The following is a 19391-nucleotide window of genomic DNA, read 5'->3' on the forward strand; positions in this document are numbered from 1 at the left end:
TATACAAATGGAAGTAGGGAAGGAAGCAAGGTTATGAAGGACAACTCCAGGAAATAGTTTCCCAAGATATTAGGCAAAGGAACGATTTCAGAAAACTATTTATAGGTTTTCAAGGGAAAGCTCTATTGATTTCAGTTTGTTTTAGATTCTATAGCTCCTGTGCTCTTGAAGAACTCTTTATTCAACTTTCAAGGACATGTTTTGCCCTTGGAATTGTGCTGCAAGGAATCAGCACCCCCCAAAACCCCTGAAGTTTAATCCCAAAGAGTTCCCAGCTCCATACCCTGAGTCTTGGATATACCTGTGACCTGCCTTATGTAGATATTGCCCTTCCTCCTTTGTTCTCTCCTTTCTCACTTTGCTGACTGTCCCCAATGGACACAGTCCTCAGTGTTTGCCCCCAACAGTACGCCCAGTCCTGGATTCTCATCTCTTCAAGTGCCAACTGAGGGACCCGTGGGGCAGTTGAATGGAGAGAGCGGTCTGGAGCAAGGAATGAAAAGAGGAGAAGAATGTGCAGATAAATTCTGAGAAAAAGGAGATAAGTCATCAATAGTTCCTGCCATAAAACTTTTCCTATAGGCTGGAGTCTCAAAAGAGGATTGCTAGGTATTCTATGTTGAGTGTCCTATGAAAGAAAACATACTACCCATCTCAATGTCATTTTCCTCCAAAATTAAGTCTGCTTTCTCGTAATAAATCTTATTGCTCAAGTAGTACAATCTAATGTAAATTATAATGCAAACAGTAGAAATCAACATATTTAATTTGGTCTAGAGTGTTTGTTTTCTTCCCCATAATTCTACTGAAGCCATCTGGCAACATGAAAGGAAATGGCAGAGAGGAGAAGTGAGGAGAAGAGGACTTCCTAGCATGGAAATGGGCAGAGGAGAGAGAGAAAGGGGATGACTGTGATTATACCTCTAGGTTGTCGTTGTTATTTTCTACTGGGAATTGAACCCAGAATGGCGCTTTACCACTGAGCTACATCCTTTTTTATTTATTTATTTGTTTATTTGTTTATTTTTGTTTTGAGACAGGGTCTCACCAAATTGCTGAGGCTAGCCTGGAACTTGCAATCCTCCTACCTCAGCCTCCCAGGTTGCTGGGATTGTAGGCATGTGCCAACACTCTCGGCCCTCTGATCCTTCTTGAGCCAAAAATTCCCACTGGCACATGATACAATTCACGACTCCTGAGCAAACGCAGTAGCTTTAGCCAGGACAAACTTTCTGTCTTCCTGGAGGAAGACCTTCAGGGGCCAGAGGTAACATGTCATTCTGGATATTTGCTCCTCCTCCACCTCTTCTGTCTCTGCCCCAGGAGGCTGAACTCTGGATACACTTCCCAGTCTCTCCTGCTCTTAGCCTGTGGTCAGGTTTGACAAGCAAAAGGCACCAATCGGAGATCAAATAGGAGAGACAACTGGGAATAGTCCTTCCCCCAGCTTTCTGCCTGCCACGCTGCGGTTTGGAAGCAGCCTTGTTCCTCTGAAGACGGCAACAGTTCCCATGAGTTTCCCTGTCCTGCAGATAGTTCTAATAATTGCTGAGTTCTCATCCTTCTCCTTCCTAACCTTTCTGGTTGGTTTCACCTTAATTCTCCTCAATCATCTCTTTTGAGTGGGTGGTTTGTTTCCTGTAGAGACTGTGACCAGCACAGAGGACATGCAGGGGTTAAAAGAAAGCCCTTTCCTCTCCCATAGACATTGGTGCTTCTAGTTCAACTTATGACTATTTAAGGATGAGACATCTTGTCTTTAGATGCAAGGCTGTTCAGAATACTTCTGTTGAATTGTAATCAATCAAACCCTAAACCTTCAAGGGAAGGTAAATTGTAGGGAAAGAAACAAATTGGATAGATAAACATGATACCAGGCTTTTTTAAAAAGCATCTTCATGAACTTAAGCATGTATGCACTTATATATTCCAAGACAAATACCAAAACCTTACTTGGGTTAATATGAACAAGCAGGATATATCTAGGGGAATGTTGGAAAGCATCTTGGGCTCAGAACTTGAGGGGATTTGAATTTTGAGGTCATTTGGTAGCTAATGGAATGTTCAGAAGGATGGTGAACACGGTATTGAAGCAACTGGCAAATGTTTTAGAGAAGTAAATCTAGGAGTGTTTGATAAAAAGTATTGGTGATGGTCAAGGGAGTATGAGAGATGAAGCAAGAAGAGATTCAGGCCCACCACAACAGGCCTGGTGCTGGTTGGGGGGAAAGGCTAAAGCAGATGGCACCAAAGAAAGAGGTATCATGGAAAGGGAGACAGTAAGCCCCGGGTCGATCATACAATGAGGAGACTGAAAGTCAAGGAGCATGATGAGTCCAGGATGGAGTACAGATTTTTTTGCCTTAGTGACAGAACATGGCAGTCTTGTTCATGTAAACATACAAGTCAGAGTAGCTAGAAGATGAATTTGGTTTTGGACACGTTAGAAGTACTTTCGGGTATACCAGTGCAGATGGTACTTACAAATATGGACCTAGGTTTCAGGAAAGAGGTGGAACTGTACATACATGAGTCTGGATGAAATGGCCAGGAGAAGAATGCAGAAGACAAGGGACTTGATAACAGGAAATTGTAAAGGACCTCCATCTGATGGTGGGGGTGGGGGAAAGCAGAGAGAGAAGAGATGCCAGTGGAGCAGAAGTTCTAGGAGGAACCAGTAACTCAGATGCCCAGGAGGAAAAAGTTATAAGAAAAATCAAGGGCAATAATCCCAATGTGCTAAAGAATAGCAAGCCATAACCGGGTTATATGAGATGACACATGGCATCTAAAGAACAGGAGAACAATTTCAGCAGAATGAGATAGGTGAGACCCTGGAGTCAGGGTGTAAACAGAAGGCAAGGATGTGAATACAGCAGGTCTCACTGCCAGTTCAAGAAAGGCGAAAGCAAAGGGAAGGCAAGAGGGAGAAGCAGAATGGCAGTTTGAGGATTCAAAAGGAGAAGGTTTCAGGAGCGAATCTGACCTGAACAAGGAGAGTGCACAGTGAAGGAAAAGAGAAAAGATGCTAAAGAGTCCTGGACAGTGATTCTCATTATTTTTGGCCACCCAGACGCTTGAGAATCTGATACCCCACCTGCATCCTCTTGCTAGAAAATGCACACACCCAATTTTGCATGCAATTTTGGGAGGTCAAGGGCACCCCTGAGGACAACTTTCCTACGTCATGTGAATCCTTGGGTCATAAGAACTCTAGAGCAATGTCAAATCTCAGCCTTGGGAGAGGTGAGTCAGGTGAAACGGAGACTACGGGGAAGGAGATTGGGTTCGGCACATGGCACCACAGCTAAAAATAAAATCAGATACTAGAATTTCACACACAAGATACAAAATTATAGACCGCACGGAAGAGACAGACGCCATAAGGTATTTGGGGGGAAAAAATGGTAGAAGAATTAAAGGTTTCCTTTGAAAGATATTGCTTTTTCAGATGCACAAAAGTGTTCATTGTAACACAGATTTTTTTTCACAGAGACAAGCTGTGAGCAACTTAAATGTCCAACAATAAGATAACGGGGGACTGGAGGCATGGCTCAGTGGCAGAGCACTTACCTAGTGTGTCTGAGGCGCTGGGTTTGATTCTCAGCACCGCATATAAATAAATAAAATAAAGGCCCATTGACAACTAAAAATTTTTTTAAACAAAGATAATGACTGTGAATTATAGTACTGTTGTGCTTTCTTTAAATGGACTATGATAAAGTCATTTTAATTATAATTACAAGGATTAGGTAATAACATGAGGAAATGGTTATGATATAGTGTTAAGTGAAAAAAATATAAGGAAGAGCTATTCTGTGATGACTACTATGTAATATTGTACACACTATAGTACATAAACTAAAATTTGAGTATGTCTCCAAAACAGCATGTGTTAGAAACTTAATTCCCAAAGCAACAGTGTTGGGTGATGGGGTCGAATGGAAGGTGTTCACGTCATGAAGGTGTTCACGGCTGCACTCTCTCGAATGCGTGAATACTGTTGTAAAAGGGCCTGAGTCTGAGAGATCAGTCTCTGCTGGCTTTCACATTCCCTTGCTCTTCTGCTTTTTGTCCAAGCATGGTGCAGCACAAGGGCTTCACCAGATGCCAGTACTGTGCTCTTAGACTTTCCAACTTCTAGATCCATGAGCTAAATAAATCTCTGTTAATTGCAAATTACTCAGTCTATGTTATTCTGTTACAGCCGCACAAAATCAATGAAGACAATATGTGTGAAATAGCTAGAAAAGAAAAGAAAAAGAAAACTTACACCCTGTTAGTAGAATCCTGAATGGTAATTTTTTTTCTTACTTATGGATCACATTTGTCCCATTTACAATTTTTAAAAATTCAAAGATGATACTATTTCCATGATCTCTGTCTTCATTTAATAATATAATGTGATATAATAGAACAAGTTAAATGTGGCTTCTCCCATCTGACCTTCAGGCCTAAAATTCAGATTACATATTAAAGGTTCTTTAGGGAAATCTTTTTTAACCCTAACACATTAAGTGCATCTCATGTCCACACCATGTCCCAGTGTAAGTTTTCAAATCTTTCTTTTATATCCCAGATTAACCACTGATGAACTCTCAGAAGTACAAGTGAGTCCTGCCTCCTGAGCCTGTAGGTAAAGCCAGGACACAATGGGCTGAAGAGGCAGGAAATGAACCAGATGAACTCAGAGGTCTCTATTTTCCTATTTTCTAGCCTCCTTATAAAGTTTTGTGGAAATAGAGAAGAATAAGAATTTAGCCTATCATTTAAGAAACGGCCTATTGTGGTTAGAATATGAGATGTTCAGTGGTAAATTCAATGGTTAAATGATTTGATTATGAGAAGTATGATCTGATCAGTCCATCTTAGTTTGAATGGACTGACTGGGTAGTAATTATAGTCAGGTGGGGCGTGACTGGAGGAGGTGAGTCACTGGGGAAGTTCACTGGAATGTTTCATCTTCCCTTTGGCTCCTCTCCTTTCCTCTCTCTGCTTCCTGCTCACTATGAGATGAGCAGCTTTCCTCCACCATGCCCTTCTGCCATGGTGTTCTGCCCCATATTCAGCCCACAGCAATGGAACCAGCTGACCATGGACCGAACCTCTGAAACCATGAGCCCAAAATAAACATTTTCTTCTCTAGATTCGTCTTGGGTATTTTGGCCACAGCGATAAAAAGCTAACACATGGCTCAAAGTAAATAATATCTCCACCTGCAAGGCTCTTTGTGTGAGTCCAAATTGTGTACAAACTTATTTTTAAAAAGATACCCCAGAATACGATGTCTTAAAGGTTGACTGCACGTAATAAGAGATTTAGCAAAAACAGAGGTTGCTTCACAGTGTCTGCCCTAAAAAACATTAACAGGCTCCCAAATGACCCATTAGTCACATGAAGGCAAAGGATCTGAGGAGCAGGGTTTTGAAAGACGCTCATCATTCCTTACAGCCTTTTCCCAGGAACGACTCCATGCACCTAGGACTTGGTGGCATGAAGGGAGCATTTTACTTTCTCTACAAGGTTTAGCAAAACTGCTCCACAGTTTTGCTTAATAATGAGAGTGGCCTCCTGAGCAGAAGGAAAAAGCAATGAGCTGCCCGCTGAGAAGATTGGAGCACATACCAGAACCACAGGTTTTCATAAATGCTTCATATCACAAAATGAAAATGTGGTGATTCTGTAGCCTCTCCAGCACTCGAGTCTGAGCGTCGGTAGCCACCTCCACAAACTGGCATTTTTCAGTCATTTTCTTGCTTTTATTCTCAACTTAATCCCATCGTTCACTGCCTCCCTGTTGCTTTCTAAAATAAATCTAACCTTTCACTCCGTTCTCTTTCCACGAATGCTAACTTTAAAGAGCACAGAGAATTCCTGGGAGAAGGCCGCCTCCTGAAGATAGATATTTTACCTCCGGCTTCATGAAGGAGATTTTAGAAACTATCACTTGCCGGAAAAAGAAAAATCTTTTAGCTGCCCTGAACTTAAAACTGTTCTTTTCTAATTGAGTCACATGAGAAAATATTTTTTAATGAGCCATGGGAAATTACAGAAAGGACTAGGATGTAAAGATCGGTGTTTTATTTGCTTTTTCATCAGTTAATTTTTAAAGTTGATACCTCCCCCAGACCTATTTCAGAATCTCCTGAACTGGAACAGCCTCTCCAAGTGCTGTAGACACAGGGTTCATTCCTATGGGGACACTGGAAACCCCGAGACCTCCTGCAGGGAGAAAGGGAAGCTTCCAGCAGCCACACTTATAAGTCTACACAGCACCGCCAAGAACAGGCCACTGATACTGATCTTTTAACTCTGGCTTCGCTTCTTCCATTATCCTCAAGTGGTATCATCGTCCTCTGTGCCCCCCAAATCTGCCCCTTTTCCCTAAATGTCATCCAACATCACATTAAATATATCACCAGTTCCTTCTCACTTCTACCCTTAATGCCTTCAATTACAATCCCCCAACTCAACATCATCTCTGTCCCACCCTAGTTAAAAATTAAAAGCTTATTCCAAGCCTGAGGATGAAGACTTGATAGAAATGAAATGACATTCCATGGCCAGGAGGGGGAGCAGGAGGCAAGAGAGGGCTACAAAATTCAAAGAGGCATTCAGTCTCTGGATGGCTTAGCCAGCTGACAATGAGTGTCTCCTTGGGTTTTACATCCTAGCCACCTCTTTCGGTTTACCTAGTTCCAGTTCTAAGATATGTTGTTAAAATTATTTTTAAATATATTCTTGAAAAGCATATGCATGCTTATCCAGACATCTCTGGATATCTTAACATCCTCAACCAACTGATACACCTAGGCTCAGCTGGCTGGCCCCAGGTGGCTGCATGCTTGGATGGATCTTGCCTGTGCCTAGGGAGAATAAGAAGCAACTGTGCTTCTTTAGTTGCCACTTTTCCATATGGATTTTTCCCCCCTGGTCTATAATACCTGGTTTCATTCTCTGATTCTCTATCAAGACACCAGCCCATCTGTCATCATATAATATCCTTGACCCTTCAGGAGTCTCAGGCAGGTCATCAATACATGGAGCCCATTGTCAGTTTTGATATCAAGAAACACAGGTAGAAAGGACTTAAAATCAGCATACTGTAGTGAAGTGTTGACATCCATGTTTATAGCAGCTCAATTCACAATAGCTAAACTATGGAACCAACCTAGGTGCCCTTCAACAGATGATGTAGTATGTATACACAATGGAATATTAGTCATAAAGAAGAATGAAATTATGGCATTTCCTGGTAAATGGATGAAACTGGAGATTATCATGCCAAGTGAAATAAGCCAATCCCAAAGAACCAAAGGCCAAATGTTCTCTGTGATACGCAGATGCTAACACACAATAAGGGGATGGGGAGGGAAGAATAGAAATCCACTGAATTAGACAAACGGGAATGAAGGGAAGGAAGGGGGGGGATGGGAATAGGAAAGACAGTAGAATGAATCGGACATAACTCTCCTATGTGCATATATGAATACATGACCAGTGTAACTCCACATCATGTACAACCACAAGAATGGGAAGTTATAGAAGTTATACTCCATGTATGCATAATGTCAAAATATATTCTAGGGTTAATTGATTAAAAAAAAAAATAAAGAAACACAGGTAGGATGTCTTCAGAGATGAGGACCATGGTGACCCATGATTGAGGGCGTCAGGAGCAAGGTGAGTCACAAGACCCTCCTTATTAAATGTGAAGTCTCAGGGCTGGGGTGTGGCTCAAGGTACAGCGCTTGCCTCGCACGTGTGCGGCCCTGGGTTCCATCCCCAGCACCATAAAGAATAAACGTAGTAATAAAATATCAACATTTGCCAGTGGTTTGCTTTTTCAGATAAAGCAGAGTAGCATCAAGATAATATCCCCACAACATCTCCATATTTTCTAGAATTTCTCAGAGTTTAAAATGCTTTCCTTTCCTTAGTAGGAGAGGAAGGAGTAGCTTTACACCTGGCCTTCTCAACTTTTATCTTTTTCTTTCCTTTTTTTATTATTTTTATTTGGCTTTTAATTTTTTACAGACTGCATTTTGATTCATTGTACACAAATGGGGCACATCATTTCATTTCTATGGTTGTGCACGATGCAGATTCATACCATTCGTGTGATCATACATGTACACAGGGCAATGATATCTGTCTCATTCCACCATTTTTCATACCCCCCTTCCTCTCATTTTCTTCTACAAATTCTAAAGTTCCCCAGTTATTCTCTCATTCCCCACCCCCACACCCATTATATACCATCCTCCACTTATCAGGGAAAACATTCGGCCTTCGGTTTTTTGGGCTTGGCTATATTCACCTAGATGCCCTTCAACAGATGAATGGATAAAGAAACTCTGGTATATATACACAATGGAATACTATTGAGCCATAAAGAATAATAATATTATGGCATTTGCAAATAAACGGATGGAATTGGAGAATATCATGCCTTTATCTTTTTTATGGGTGCATTATAATTATATGCAACAGTGGGATTCCCTTGCCATATCCACATGAGCACAAAACATAATTTGACCTGTTTCATTCTTCAGTACCTCCCTCCCCCACCGCCAGTCCTCCCTCTCCCTGATCCTCTGCCTCTACTCTACTGGTCTCCCTTCTATTTTTTTTTTAATTAGTGCATTATAATTAAACACAAAAGTGGATTTGCTCTGGTATATTTGCACGTGCACAAAGTATAATTTGGTTAATTTCATCCCCAGAAGCTCCCCTTTCCCTCCCTTCCTCCCTCCACCTGGATCCCCTTCCACTGCTCTGCTGGTTTCCCTCCCCTTTTCTGTAGGTGCGTACTTTTACCTTTTAAACACTACACACGTGTGTGCAAGGTGCACTCCTACACGTGTCTCCTCAAAAGTAAATGTCTGAAAACAGTGCCTGTTGAACTCAGTGCTCCGGGTGCCCCCAGAGCGTGACTGCTTCAGATGCTGTCTCTCAAGCATTTCTCAAGTGTTCCTCTAGAGACAGACCTTCTCCTGGTATTATCTGCATGAATCTTGACCTCTGTCTGGTCAGGCCTCGGGGTGGATCCTAGGGTGCTTTATACCTCCCTCTTATGCACAAAATACAACTAGTTTCCTCTCTATTGTTAGCTTTTCATCACAGTCCTTGATTAAAGGGGTCTTCACCTCTAGTCTCCCTTTATTTTTTTTCCAGTAGATTGGCTCTTACCCTGAGTATGAAAGCCATCTCAGAAGACAGGGCATTTTATTGGCCCTCTGGGTCACCCCCAGTCATGCTCTGCACATATTGATCATCTTTTCTCTACCTTTTGCAACTGTTGTAGTCACAAAGAACTATTCTGTCGAAGTCATTCTTCCCTAGATCAGCCTCCAAGCTGATCTCCCTACCTCCAGCCCAAACACCTCCATTTTTCATGGGAATCTTCCTGCTGTGTCGGTCTCAGATTTACATGTTCTTTGGGGTGTATGATGCTATAATAGTAAAGAATAGATTTTGGAGCCATAAAGGTTTGGGTTTAAACCCAACTCCATCCCCTATTAAGTGTGCCATCTTTACTTTTGAGCAATAGTGTTATCCATAAAAAGGAATAGCAATCTCTACCTCACAGGGTTTCTATGAAAATGAAATAACATAATGCTTGTAAAGCACAGTGCCTGGCACCGGGAAGGGTTTTAACAGAAGTTATTCCTCTCTTCTTCCCTCTGTTAGCCATCTCGAGTGGAACTGCGGTTTTCTTTCGCATGACTTTTCTTTTCACACAGTTAGTACTCGCATTTGGTCAGTAGGCATCCTTTGTTGAAAATACCTGGCTATTCTGAAAGCAGAGTTGGAATCGTACCAAATTAATTTTCAAAATAGCCCTATAGAAGGGTGAGGAAGAAAAGGAAAAACAAATTAGTGGTGAAAAAACAACTTCACGAAAGAAAGAAAAAGAGGTTGTAAGTGAGTTACTATTAGCAGATTGCTTTTCTTTTCTAGTCATTTTGATCTGAATGCAGCAGCATCACAATATCCAACATGGGCAATATTTTTTCCCATCAAATTTATTCTTTAAGAAGTAAAGAGAAAGCACAGTTGTCTTTTCTTTGTCCTTCCAGAAGTAATATCCCATTTTTAAAAATCCAATGGGGCATTTCACTTACTTGTTATAATGAAATTAACGAAATATAATTCAAATAACATTTCCCATTTTGTTCCTCGAGATCATACAAGAAATTTAAGCCTTCTTGTCGTTAGTAAGACAGAGGGTATATTCTACTGTACTTGGAAGGAAAGAAAAACTGCAACATGAACGTTTACTTCCTTCCCTAAGACTCCTCTTTTTAACCCCCTCTTCCCACGTTTATGCAGGTTTGAGCATTTTGGGGGGGAGGGGCTGGGTTGATATTTATTTAGATGGTGGTACTGTTAGAAATCAGAGGAAATGTTCCTTCTGGTTTTAACACCTTCCAACTTAAGCATTTATTATTGTTCAGAAGTGTTTGGTTAGTAACTGTTATTTGTATGATTATGAGTCAGGGATCAGAATAGTTTAAGAAGCTGAAGGATAAGGACAACTTGGTGGCAAGACAAAGTTTACATTCTCTTCTTCCCACTAACAATACCAAATATTCAGGTGCCTTCTTTGTTACAGGTAGGAGTTCTTGCATAAATGGGAACCAAAAACTTGAGTGCCTTATACAGGGTTGCTTCTTGCAGAAAAATTGTTATAACCACTTCAGTGCATATCTGAAACTGGCCACTCACGGAAATACAACGACTTTGTTATGAAGGCTGTATTTTTAACACAGAATTTGGTTTTAAGGAATCTTACCTATGCCTTGAGATAGAATTGTTCGGCCCAAGAAGCATAGAAGTCTTTTCTTAGTGAATTGTGAAATTGGAAGACAGACATCCTACCCTTATATTTGCTGCCTGGTGACATGAATCAAGTGTGTCTAGCTTTCTCACCTATATGTCAATCTCAGGTTCCATTTTGGACAGGAAGAAGAGAAAGTATTGGAGTATTAAAAACTGCATAAATGACCTCCACCAAATTAGTGGTTTTTCAAGAAGCTAATTAATTCCTTTTCGTACTTTTCTGATTGGCATGGTATATAATATGCTACTTTTTTTTCCATATGTCTCTCATGACTAATCACAATTCCTGGGAGATGCATTCATTGGAACTCCACTTATTTTTCTATGTTTCTTTTCCAGGTAGCTATAGATTTCACTGCCTCAAATGGGGACCCCAGGAACAGCTGCTCCTTGCACTATATCCACCCTTACCAACCCAACGAATACCTGAAGGCCTTGGTGGCTGTTGGGGAGATTTGCCAAGACTATGACAGGTAAGAAACTTCATCTCTCGAGTGGGTTCAGGTGACCCTTGATGGGCCTTAGCAAAAGAATGGAAATTAAGTCTAGCAATTCTTCATACAGAGCCTCGTGAAAGAATGGAATAAAATCTCATCCCAAATACTTCATCCTTTCTACATCTAGAGGAACTGAGTTAGTGCCATGTTGATTTTTGTCACCAAACAAAATCTTTTCTCAGCTTCTCTTCATTGCCTTGCAAGATCGCCAGATAGCAATTTGAGTCTGCATTTTATGATGTCTTAGTATGTACTTTACCACTCAAAGTTTATTCATGAACCAGAATCATTCCTGAACTACCAAAATAGTAGTTTGCATCTTAACAAAATTCCCGTATGATTTGTGCGTACTTTGGAGTTTTCAGCACATGATTTTACTGGGATATTTTTATATCTAATCCTTGCTTGAACCCTTTTGTCATTTTTAAAAGTCAGAAAACTACACAAGGAGATTAAGTAATTTGTGCACCATCTCATGGCCAGAGGCAGGATGCAAACCAGACCTAACTCGACCCTTGTCTAAGTTCATCATCACTATGTTTCACTGACTTCAAAAGCAACTGGTAACTTAGCAGGGGCGTGAGTCTGCCTGGGCACACACGTGCGACTGTGCAAGTGTGCGTGTGTTTGCACATACAGATGGAAAACAAGGTTTGTGATCGGATCAGCATTATTTCTTTCTCCTTGATGGTAAATATTGACCTTTTCCACCAAGAGGATTCCCTGTAAGAAGTGATTTACATAAATTACATGAAACTGGATTTATTCTGCTGTTTCAGTGTTTCCAGACAGAGGTGAAGGAGCTCAGCTGTTTGTGTAAGAAGGCTGTTGGAGGGAGAACCAATGTAAATATAAATATGTATAAATCTCAGTCGATTCCCTGGTGTGATTATAAAACAAATCTAGTTAGTAATGAGCAGTGACTAATTGACCTTTAAAAGTATGGAAAATAAAGGAAGCAACTCTATCCTTCAGGTTTCAGAGAAATCAGAAATCGTACAGGAGGGCATAATTCGTGTTCTTTCAAGTTTTGTAATTCGTGATAACCATATTTTAAAAACCTGCTGTACACACATCCCAGTGACCAGAATGCACAGGAAAAGAAACAGGACGGGCTCTGGAAATTGACCCATCAGTCTCCTGACTGCTGTTGTGTCTGGATTCTGCTTGGTCGTCAGCCTAAACTCAAATGGGGCAGGAAAGCAGTTGGGGAATGAATACACAGACCCTGTAAAATCAAAGAGCTTTAAACATCCGGGCCCTCGCTGACATTTCCTCTCCTTTAGATCTAGGGCAGAAGGCAATAGTCATTTTAAATTACCTTGTTGAAGTGCCACTTCTTATACTTAACCTTGAGGTATTGACTGTGAAGATAACTTGAGTTTCAGCTCTGATCTTCAGGCTCCAATACACGTAAGATTCCTAGAGAGGTTTGTATCAGATGGAGGTTTCTACCAGGGAGAGGAAAGAATGATATTAATATCCACTATATCAGAAACTTCTTCAGACTTCCCCAAGATACAAAAACAGTCACTGCCTCCATTCTTCCGCTCCCACACACAGACACACCGATAACCTGGTGTAATAATGGTGTGCAATAATAATAATAATGTGGTGTAAAAATGTGTGTCCATGTTAAAAGGGAAGAAAGGAAGGAGGAATTGTTTTCAAGATTCCTAGGTTTTAAATCTTGAAATGCACATAAAAAAGGCAAATTTTTCCTGGCTCTGTGGTGCACATCTGTAGTCCCAGCTACTCAGAAGTCTGAGGCAGGAAGACCTTTGAGCTCAGGAATTTAAGACCAGTCTGGGCAACAGAGTGAAATGCCACTTTGAAAAAGGTTACAAGATAAAGTGGGTAAAAATCTTTCAACATATGTATCATACAGTAAATGCTTAATAGAAAAAAAGAGAAGACTGAATCTGCAGAGAAGGCAGTCCAAGAATGAATTCCAAAGAGAAGACTCTTAAGTCGTCCAGAATTTAAAATGCCAACGCTCAGCACTCTCATGTTGGTTCTGCAGCAGATTTATTGGATAATGCAGATTTCATCTATTATTGGGAGCATTTATTGGAAGCTCCTTGCTGAGTGCCTCCTTTTCCTGGTTACCTCACATGCAAAATACAGATAGCAACATGTGCATCTTTTAAAACTTTTATCCCTTTAGAACATGAGCTAGACAAAGTCTGGGGAGTGTTTTGTATCACTTCAAAAATGCAGATTCAGTATAAAAATAAGATATCTTAGGAGTTACATGAAAATTCGCCACAAATAATTTCTTTAAAAATTTTAATAGGGTAAGTCCCTACTCCAACTAGCCCAGAAAATCAACTCTGTGCAGCTCAGTGGAGTCTTTTCTTTTTCTTTGTTTCTTTCTTTCTTTTTTGTATAAAGATATAAATAAGGTGGCTTAACATTAAAATGGGCAAATGCTGAGGGGGAAAAAAAAAAGAGGATTGAAAAACCTCAACACTCTCATAAAAGACTCCCTGGAAAAATGTGTAATGCAAACGGCTCTCTTGAAAACTGACAAGGTTCGGCAGCTTCTTCTTTGTGTGGGTGGATAGACAATAGACAGGCAGAGTCAGGAAATTTCAAGTCAGGGCCCCGGAATTAATTTATTCTCGCATCAAAGTCAGTGAGGTTGGTGCCCATAAAGAAACACTTGAATAAAAACTGACAGAAGGCATCGTTCCCCCTCCTGAAACAACACAGAGGTTTTTAATCCCCATGAGCCTTAGAAATTCCTCCCCGCCTCTGACAGCTACGGGTTTTCTTTCTGCCTTGTACAGTCATTGCTACCAGGTCATTATGAGGTGATCCATGAAGTAGAACAGCTTGAAAGATGCATAAAGCTCTTCTCAGGGTGGCCTTAAAGGGAGCCTCCACACAAATAGCTGGTCTTCAAGTCCAAAAGACAGTCCTGCCTGCCAGTTTGATCTGTTGTCCCTGCCTCTGTCTTGCCTCCCCATGTACAGACACATGTGCATGTGCGCACACACAAGCACACACGTGCATGCACACACACACTCACAGGCCCACACAAGTTCTTGCACTCCCTGCTAGTGGGGCACTTTCCCAGCTCCTATAAGAATCCTTGTCTCTGCACTGTTCAAGACCAAGGTGACATCCATTCCTAGGGACCAGCAAGAATGTGAGTATCTAACAACCTGAAACGTCCTCTCATTAAAAGACTGGCCTATCTGCCATGAAAAGGGTATGGAAATCTGGAATTTGAATACATTTCTTGGAAGTACAGTTTGCCATTTTAAAGAACATTATAAAGAACACTTATAAATGTTCTCAGAATGGGAAGGGGATATCAAAAACTGAGCAAGAGTTTTCCTCCCCAGCATCCAGGGTACTGTGTAGAGACAAGGTTAAAACTGAAACCCAATCTAACAGGGATTTTCAAGTGTAGAGTGTTGGGTTAGTGATCAGAAGGTGAGTTCATATCACAGCTGTACCTTTTTCACTCTGTCAGAGGTTCTCAGCTTTGGCAGCACATTGAAACCAATTGGAAAGCCTCAAAATAACTGATATGTCAGGTGAAATGGTTGAGGACCTTCCTTTACAGCATCTACTAAGTGCCAGGCACCTCAGATGGTGCTATAAAGACAGAAACTTAATAAAGCATGATCCCCCCACCACCTCCTGTCCCCACGGGTAGCTCATAGTCTCATGGGAGAGAAAGTCATGTAAATACGTCACAGCCCAACGTGACCAAGGCCGCCTTGCCCTATGAAAGGTTGGGAAAGGCAGAAGGAGGGAAGGCTTAGCTCTATCATTGCAGGAAGAAGCAGGGCCAAGGTGTGACTCCTGAAGATGGTGGTCCTTAGCTGATCACAATTCTGTCACTTTTGCCCCTTTGTGTTATCAGAAGATAGATGAACGTAATATTCTGAATCATTAGATCAGATCAGCCTCCTACAGAGAACAGAGTCAACAGAAGTGATAGAAAGATCATGGGGTCCTGGTGACAGGCAGAACTGGATTCAGATCCTCACTCTGCTACCTCTACTGTCATGAGGTTTATAGTCTTTGGGTCTTGGTCTCTTTGATTGCAAATTGAAGGTGTATCTAACTTCCTTTGCAGAGCAGTTATAAAGATCCACTATGAGGTGGCTAGCCAGCACAGGTTCTGCCTGTGGAAAGCATTATCTTTAACTCCCTAAATTTATTTTTAAAAAAATGACCTGAACACAAAAGGAGAAAGAATGGTAGTGTCAGTTCTAAATTCATCTTGAACCAATGATGTTTATTTTTTTTTACTCATTTGCCCCTAAAAAGAATTTTATAAAAATGCATAACCCTCAAGCATTTTTATTGAAATGTAACATTTTTCATCATGAGTTTACATACTGATGAAGCATGAAAATTTTATCGTATTGTAAATATAGACATTTAAAAGTAAATTTTTGTATTATATATTTTTATTTGTTCTTATTAGTTATACATGATAAAAAGTAAACTCCTATGTAGCTCTTGTGACTATCCAGTAGAATCCAGATGCCATAGCTCTTTGATATCCACCATTATCTCTTTAATATATACTGAATGAGCTCTTCAGTTTCACTTGAGAATTTTAATTGTTTTTTTTCATCGATTTATTTTCCATTCTCTTCTCCCACATAATTTTATCCTAGTGTATCTTAATAAATTTGCTTTGAAATCCTTTTATTGATCACTATCATATATTTCTGTAATAAAAATATGAAAGCTGTATAGATTTCATTTTTAATTTCAATTTTTCTTTTTAAAAAACTTTTTTTTGTAGTTGAAGATAGATAGCATGTCTTTATTTTATTTGTTTATGTGGTGCTGAAAATCAAACCCAATGCCTCACACATGCTAGGCAAGCGCCCTGCCACTGAGCTACAGTCCCAACCCCTAATTTTGATTTTTCTATGATGAAAATATTCAAAGTATTTAAAAATATCTTCTAGGTTGAATTTTTACTACAATTTATCATTAGTGAATAATTGATCAAAATAACATACATCTATTGGGAATTTCAGTATTTAATTAGTGCTTACAAGAAGTAAAAACTTATTGTAAATTAACTGAATAGAAGAGACAGTGGGGGGGCTTTCAATTAGCTTACATATCTTTGGATAAGAGTTATTTATTACTAGATAGGAGAAACTAGTGTCGATTTAATCCATTTTTTGTATTTGTTAACATGAATACTGAGAAAATTTGTTCTTATAAACAATATATGGAAATAGAGAAAGTTCGATCAGCAGTCTTACTCAATTCTCTCAATTCTAGGTTATATAACCCCCAAACCATGTAATGATCCATCATTAAAATATATTTTTTTACGATCTATCAGCTGACACAGCACTTCCTAAAAATTTTTAAAGCAAAAATTGGCAATCACCTGATTTGCAAAAAGACTGTTTCCTAGAGAATTATTCATGTTTAGAACTGTTCCCTTATTTGATGCTGCAGAGTGGGTATCTGAAGCTATGCACCATGGTGGTTAAGATTCGGAATAGGTAAAGAGAAAGGGTGATTGTGAAAGGAACGGTGTGAATGGAAAACAGGTCTCTCCATCACAGAAGATCAATTTCAGCAGAGAATATGCATGGAAGTAGAAGAACAGAATACCAATTTCCCTTTAAAAAAAAAAAAAACTATTTCTCATAGCCTCAGAAGGACTTTGCATTTCCATGCACCTTCGTTTTGAGAGAATAGTCTTTACTAACGTGGAGGTTCACTGAGATGCACAGTGCTCCGAGTTAGTCTCCTTTTCTTTGTAGATCAAGTAATCTGTCATTACATCGATTAACCTCTTGTTTATTTCGATGCTTTCCTTCAGAGTGAGAGTAAAAATGGTGGTTACAAATGAATCTGGAGGTTATTTGACCACAGTCGCTCCCTCGTAGGTTCAGGACAGCTCACCATGGAAGAACCTGGGCTCTTTGATCATACTTTATATTCTTTTACTCTGACAGTAAGAAGCATTTCCTTTACCAATGTGGCAGTAGGCTCCTGACTTTCCAGAGTGGCAGTCTTTGGTGGACATTTTCCTAATTGTTATTAAATGACCCTTATGCTTAATGCAGAATGGATCTCATCCTGAGCTCTTTGAAGTGTGGGCATGCTGATGCTTTCCTTTGTGTGTTTCCTTCTTGCATAAGTCTCCTTTCTGCCTGGTTTTATTTTTAAACAGGAAGAATGGGAATCTATTGTGCTTAAGCTTGAATTTTTTTCTTTCGTATGTTTATTAGTTAGAGGTCTTGTGGTGACTAACTTCAGAGGATTTATCCCTCCTGACTCATTAATTATTCCCCTTGTAGGTGAGATTTTTTTCTCTGCCTTCCTACTCTTGAAACTCAATTACATAACAGTGCATCACAGTCAGCAAACTGCAAGTCCCCAGGGGTAGCTTAGAAGGTATGAAAGGAACATCATCAAGGCTGGGACACTGGGTCAGTGATTTAGAAATGGACAGAATATTAGATCTCACCCCTCCTAAACTCATCAAAGAAGAAAATAAAGGCTGCACAGCCTCCCAGGTTTCTGGGTTTTGATTCTGAGCCATCTCTGAATTGGAAGAACTCATCCTCCACCCAGGAAAGTCTTCTTTCAAATGTAACTGAAAAGTTTTTCCTGGCTCTCATGGCCCTTGTTTTGGTTGAGGAATTACTAAGGCAAAGTATTTCATTATTTTCAAGGACTAGAAGAATATTTTTTCAGAGCTGTGGATAATCCGTCTCATAAGCTGTTGTGAATCTCTGTTTATCAGTGTTAATGCTCTCTCTAATTCATGCTAGATACAATGCACTGCAAAGTCTGAATTGATACGGCAATGAGAAAAAGGGGCAGCTGGTGGATCCCTCCAGAAGTTAGACTGATTTCAGAGAATTCTGGCTTCCTTGTATCTCTAACCCAAAATTTGTCAAGTTGGAGGTGTTTGGCAACATTCTGTCAAAGCCATCATTGATTACTAAAGACTTCCAAATCAGGCAGTAATGGGTGAGAATTCAACTTTGCTACTCTGACTTTGTCCAAGTCACCCAGGCTGGGGGGAAAGGATGATGTCCCCTTTTACTTACAGAAGTTATTCAGAAGTGAGCCCTATTATGAATTTCTTTTTCTCCTTGACTAATTCTACCAAGAACTTAGGTGTAGGAATTGCTTTTAGAACAAATCTCGGACATGTTTTTAATGGGAGAGGACAACGAAGGTCAAAGGCATAAGCAGGACCTGCCTTCTGTCAGGAGCAACATTCCAAAGCCCCATTGCAATACCTGCCTGAGAGCACACTGACTAGTAAGGGGACCCAGTTACTGAAATTCCAGAGGAAATCCTGTTTAATACTATATATAACCACTAAATTACAATGGTATAATATCGCGCTCCCTCTGCCCGCAGAGAGAGACACGACAAACGTCTGAAGCTTTGGAAGTTTATTGCGTACAGTCTTCCTTTCTTTCCTTCTTATCTATCCCTTTCTCTCGCTCTCTTTCCCCCTCCTGCACTTCACTCTTCTCCCGCTCGGCTCTCGCCTGCTCCAGCCGCTTCGTTTCTCCCGCTCGGCTCACGTCCGCTTGCACGCCTCTACTCCCAGCTTCTACTCCTACTCTCAGGTTCTTCTCTCTTTTCTTTCTCTTGCTCTCTTTCCCTCCACTTAACTCTCGCCTGCTCCGGTCGTTCCGCTTCTCCGCTTCTACCCCTACTCTCAGCCTCTTCTCTCAGCTTCTGCTCTCAGCTTCTGCTCCTACTCCCAGCTTCTTCTCTCAGCTTCTGCTCCTACTCCCAGCTTCTTCTTCCCTCAGCTTCTTCTTACTCCCAGCTTCCTCTCTCAGCTTCTGCCCTCAGCTTCTGCTCTCAGCTTCTGCTCCTACTCCCAGCTTCTTCTTCTACTCCCCCACCCATCAAGCTTATATACACTTCAACCAATCAGGGGAGAGCACACGAGGTAAACGCGCGGACAGCTGCAGGCATAGAATAGGTACACGAGGGGGGCATGCTCTAATCACATCGTTAACTAGCCAATCATTGGAATTCGCTGGTTGTTTACTGTATAGCTGGCCGCTT

At 40.6% G+C, this 19391-nt stretch overlaps 1 protein-coding gene across 1 annotated transcript in view; it reads left to right on the forward strand.

Moving 5' to 3' along the window:
• Positions 1–19391, forward strand: part of Cpne4 (copine 4) — a 470230-nt gene that overhangs the window by 427478 nt on the left and 23361 nt on the right. Inside the window, exon 11 of the mRNA XM_047564415.1 lies at positions 11185–11318. Coding sequence (XP_047420371.1) covers positions 11185–11318 — 134 coding nt within the window. The remainder of the gene's footprint in view (positions 1–11184; positions 11319–19391) is intronic.

Source organism: Sciurus carolinensis, chromosome 9 (genome assembly GCF_902686445.1).
Source record: "Sciurus carolinensis chromosome 9, mSciCar1.2, whole genome shotgun sequence".
NCBI classification, from domain to species: Eukaryota; Metazoa; Chordata; class Mammalia; order Rodentia; family Sciuridae; genus Sciurus; species Sciurus carolinensis.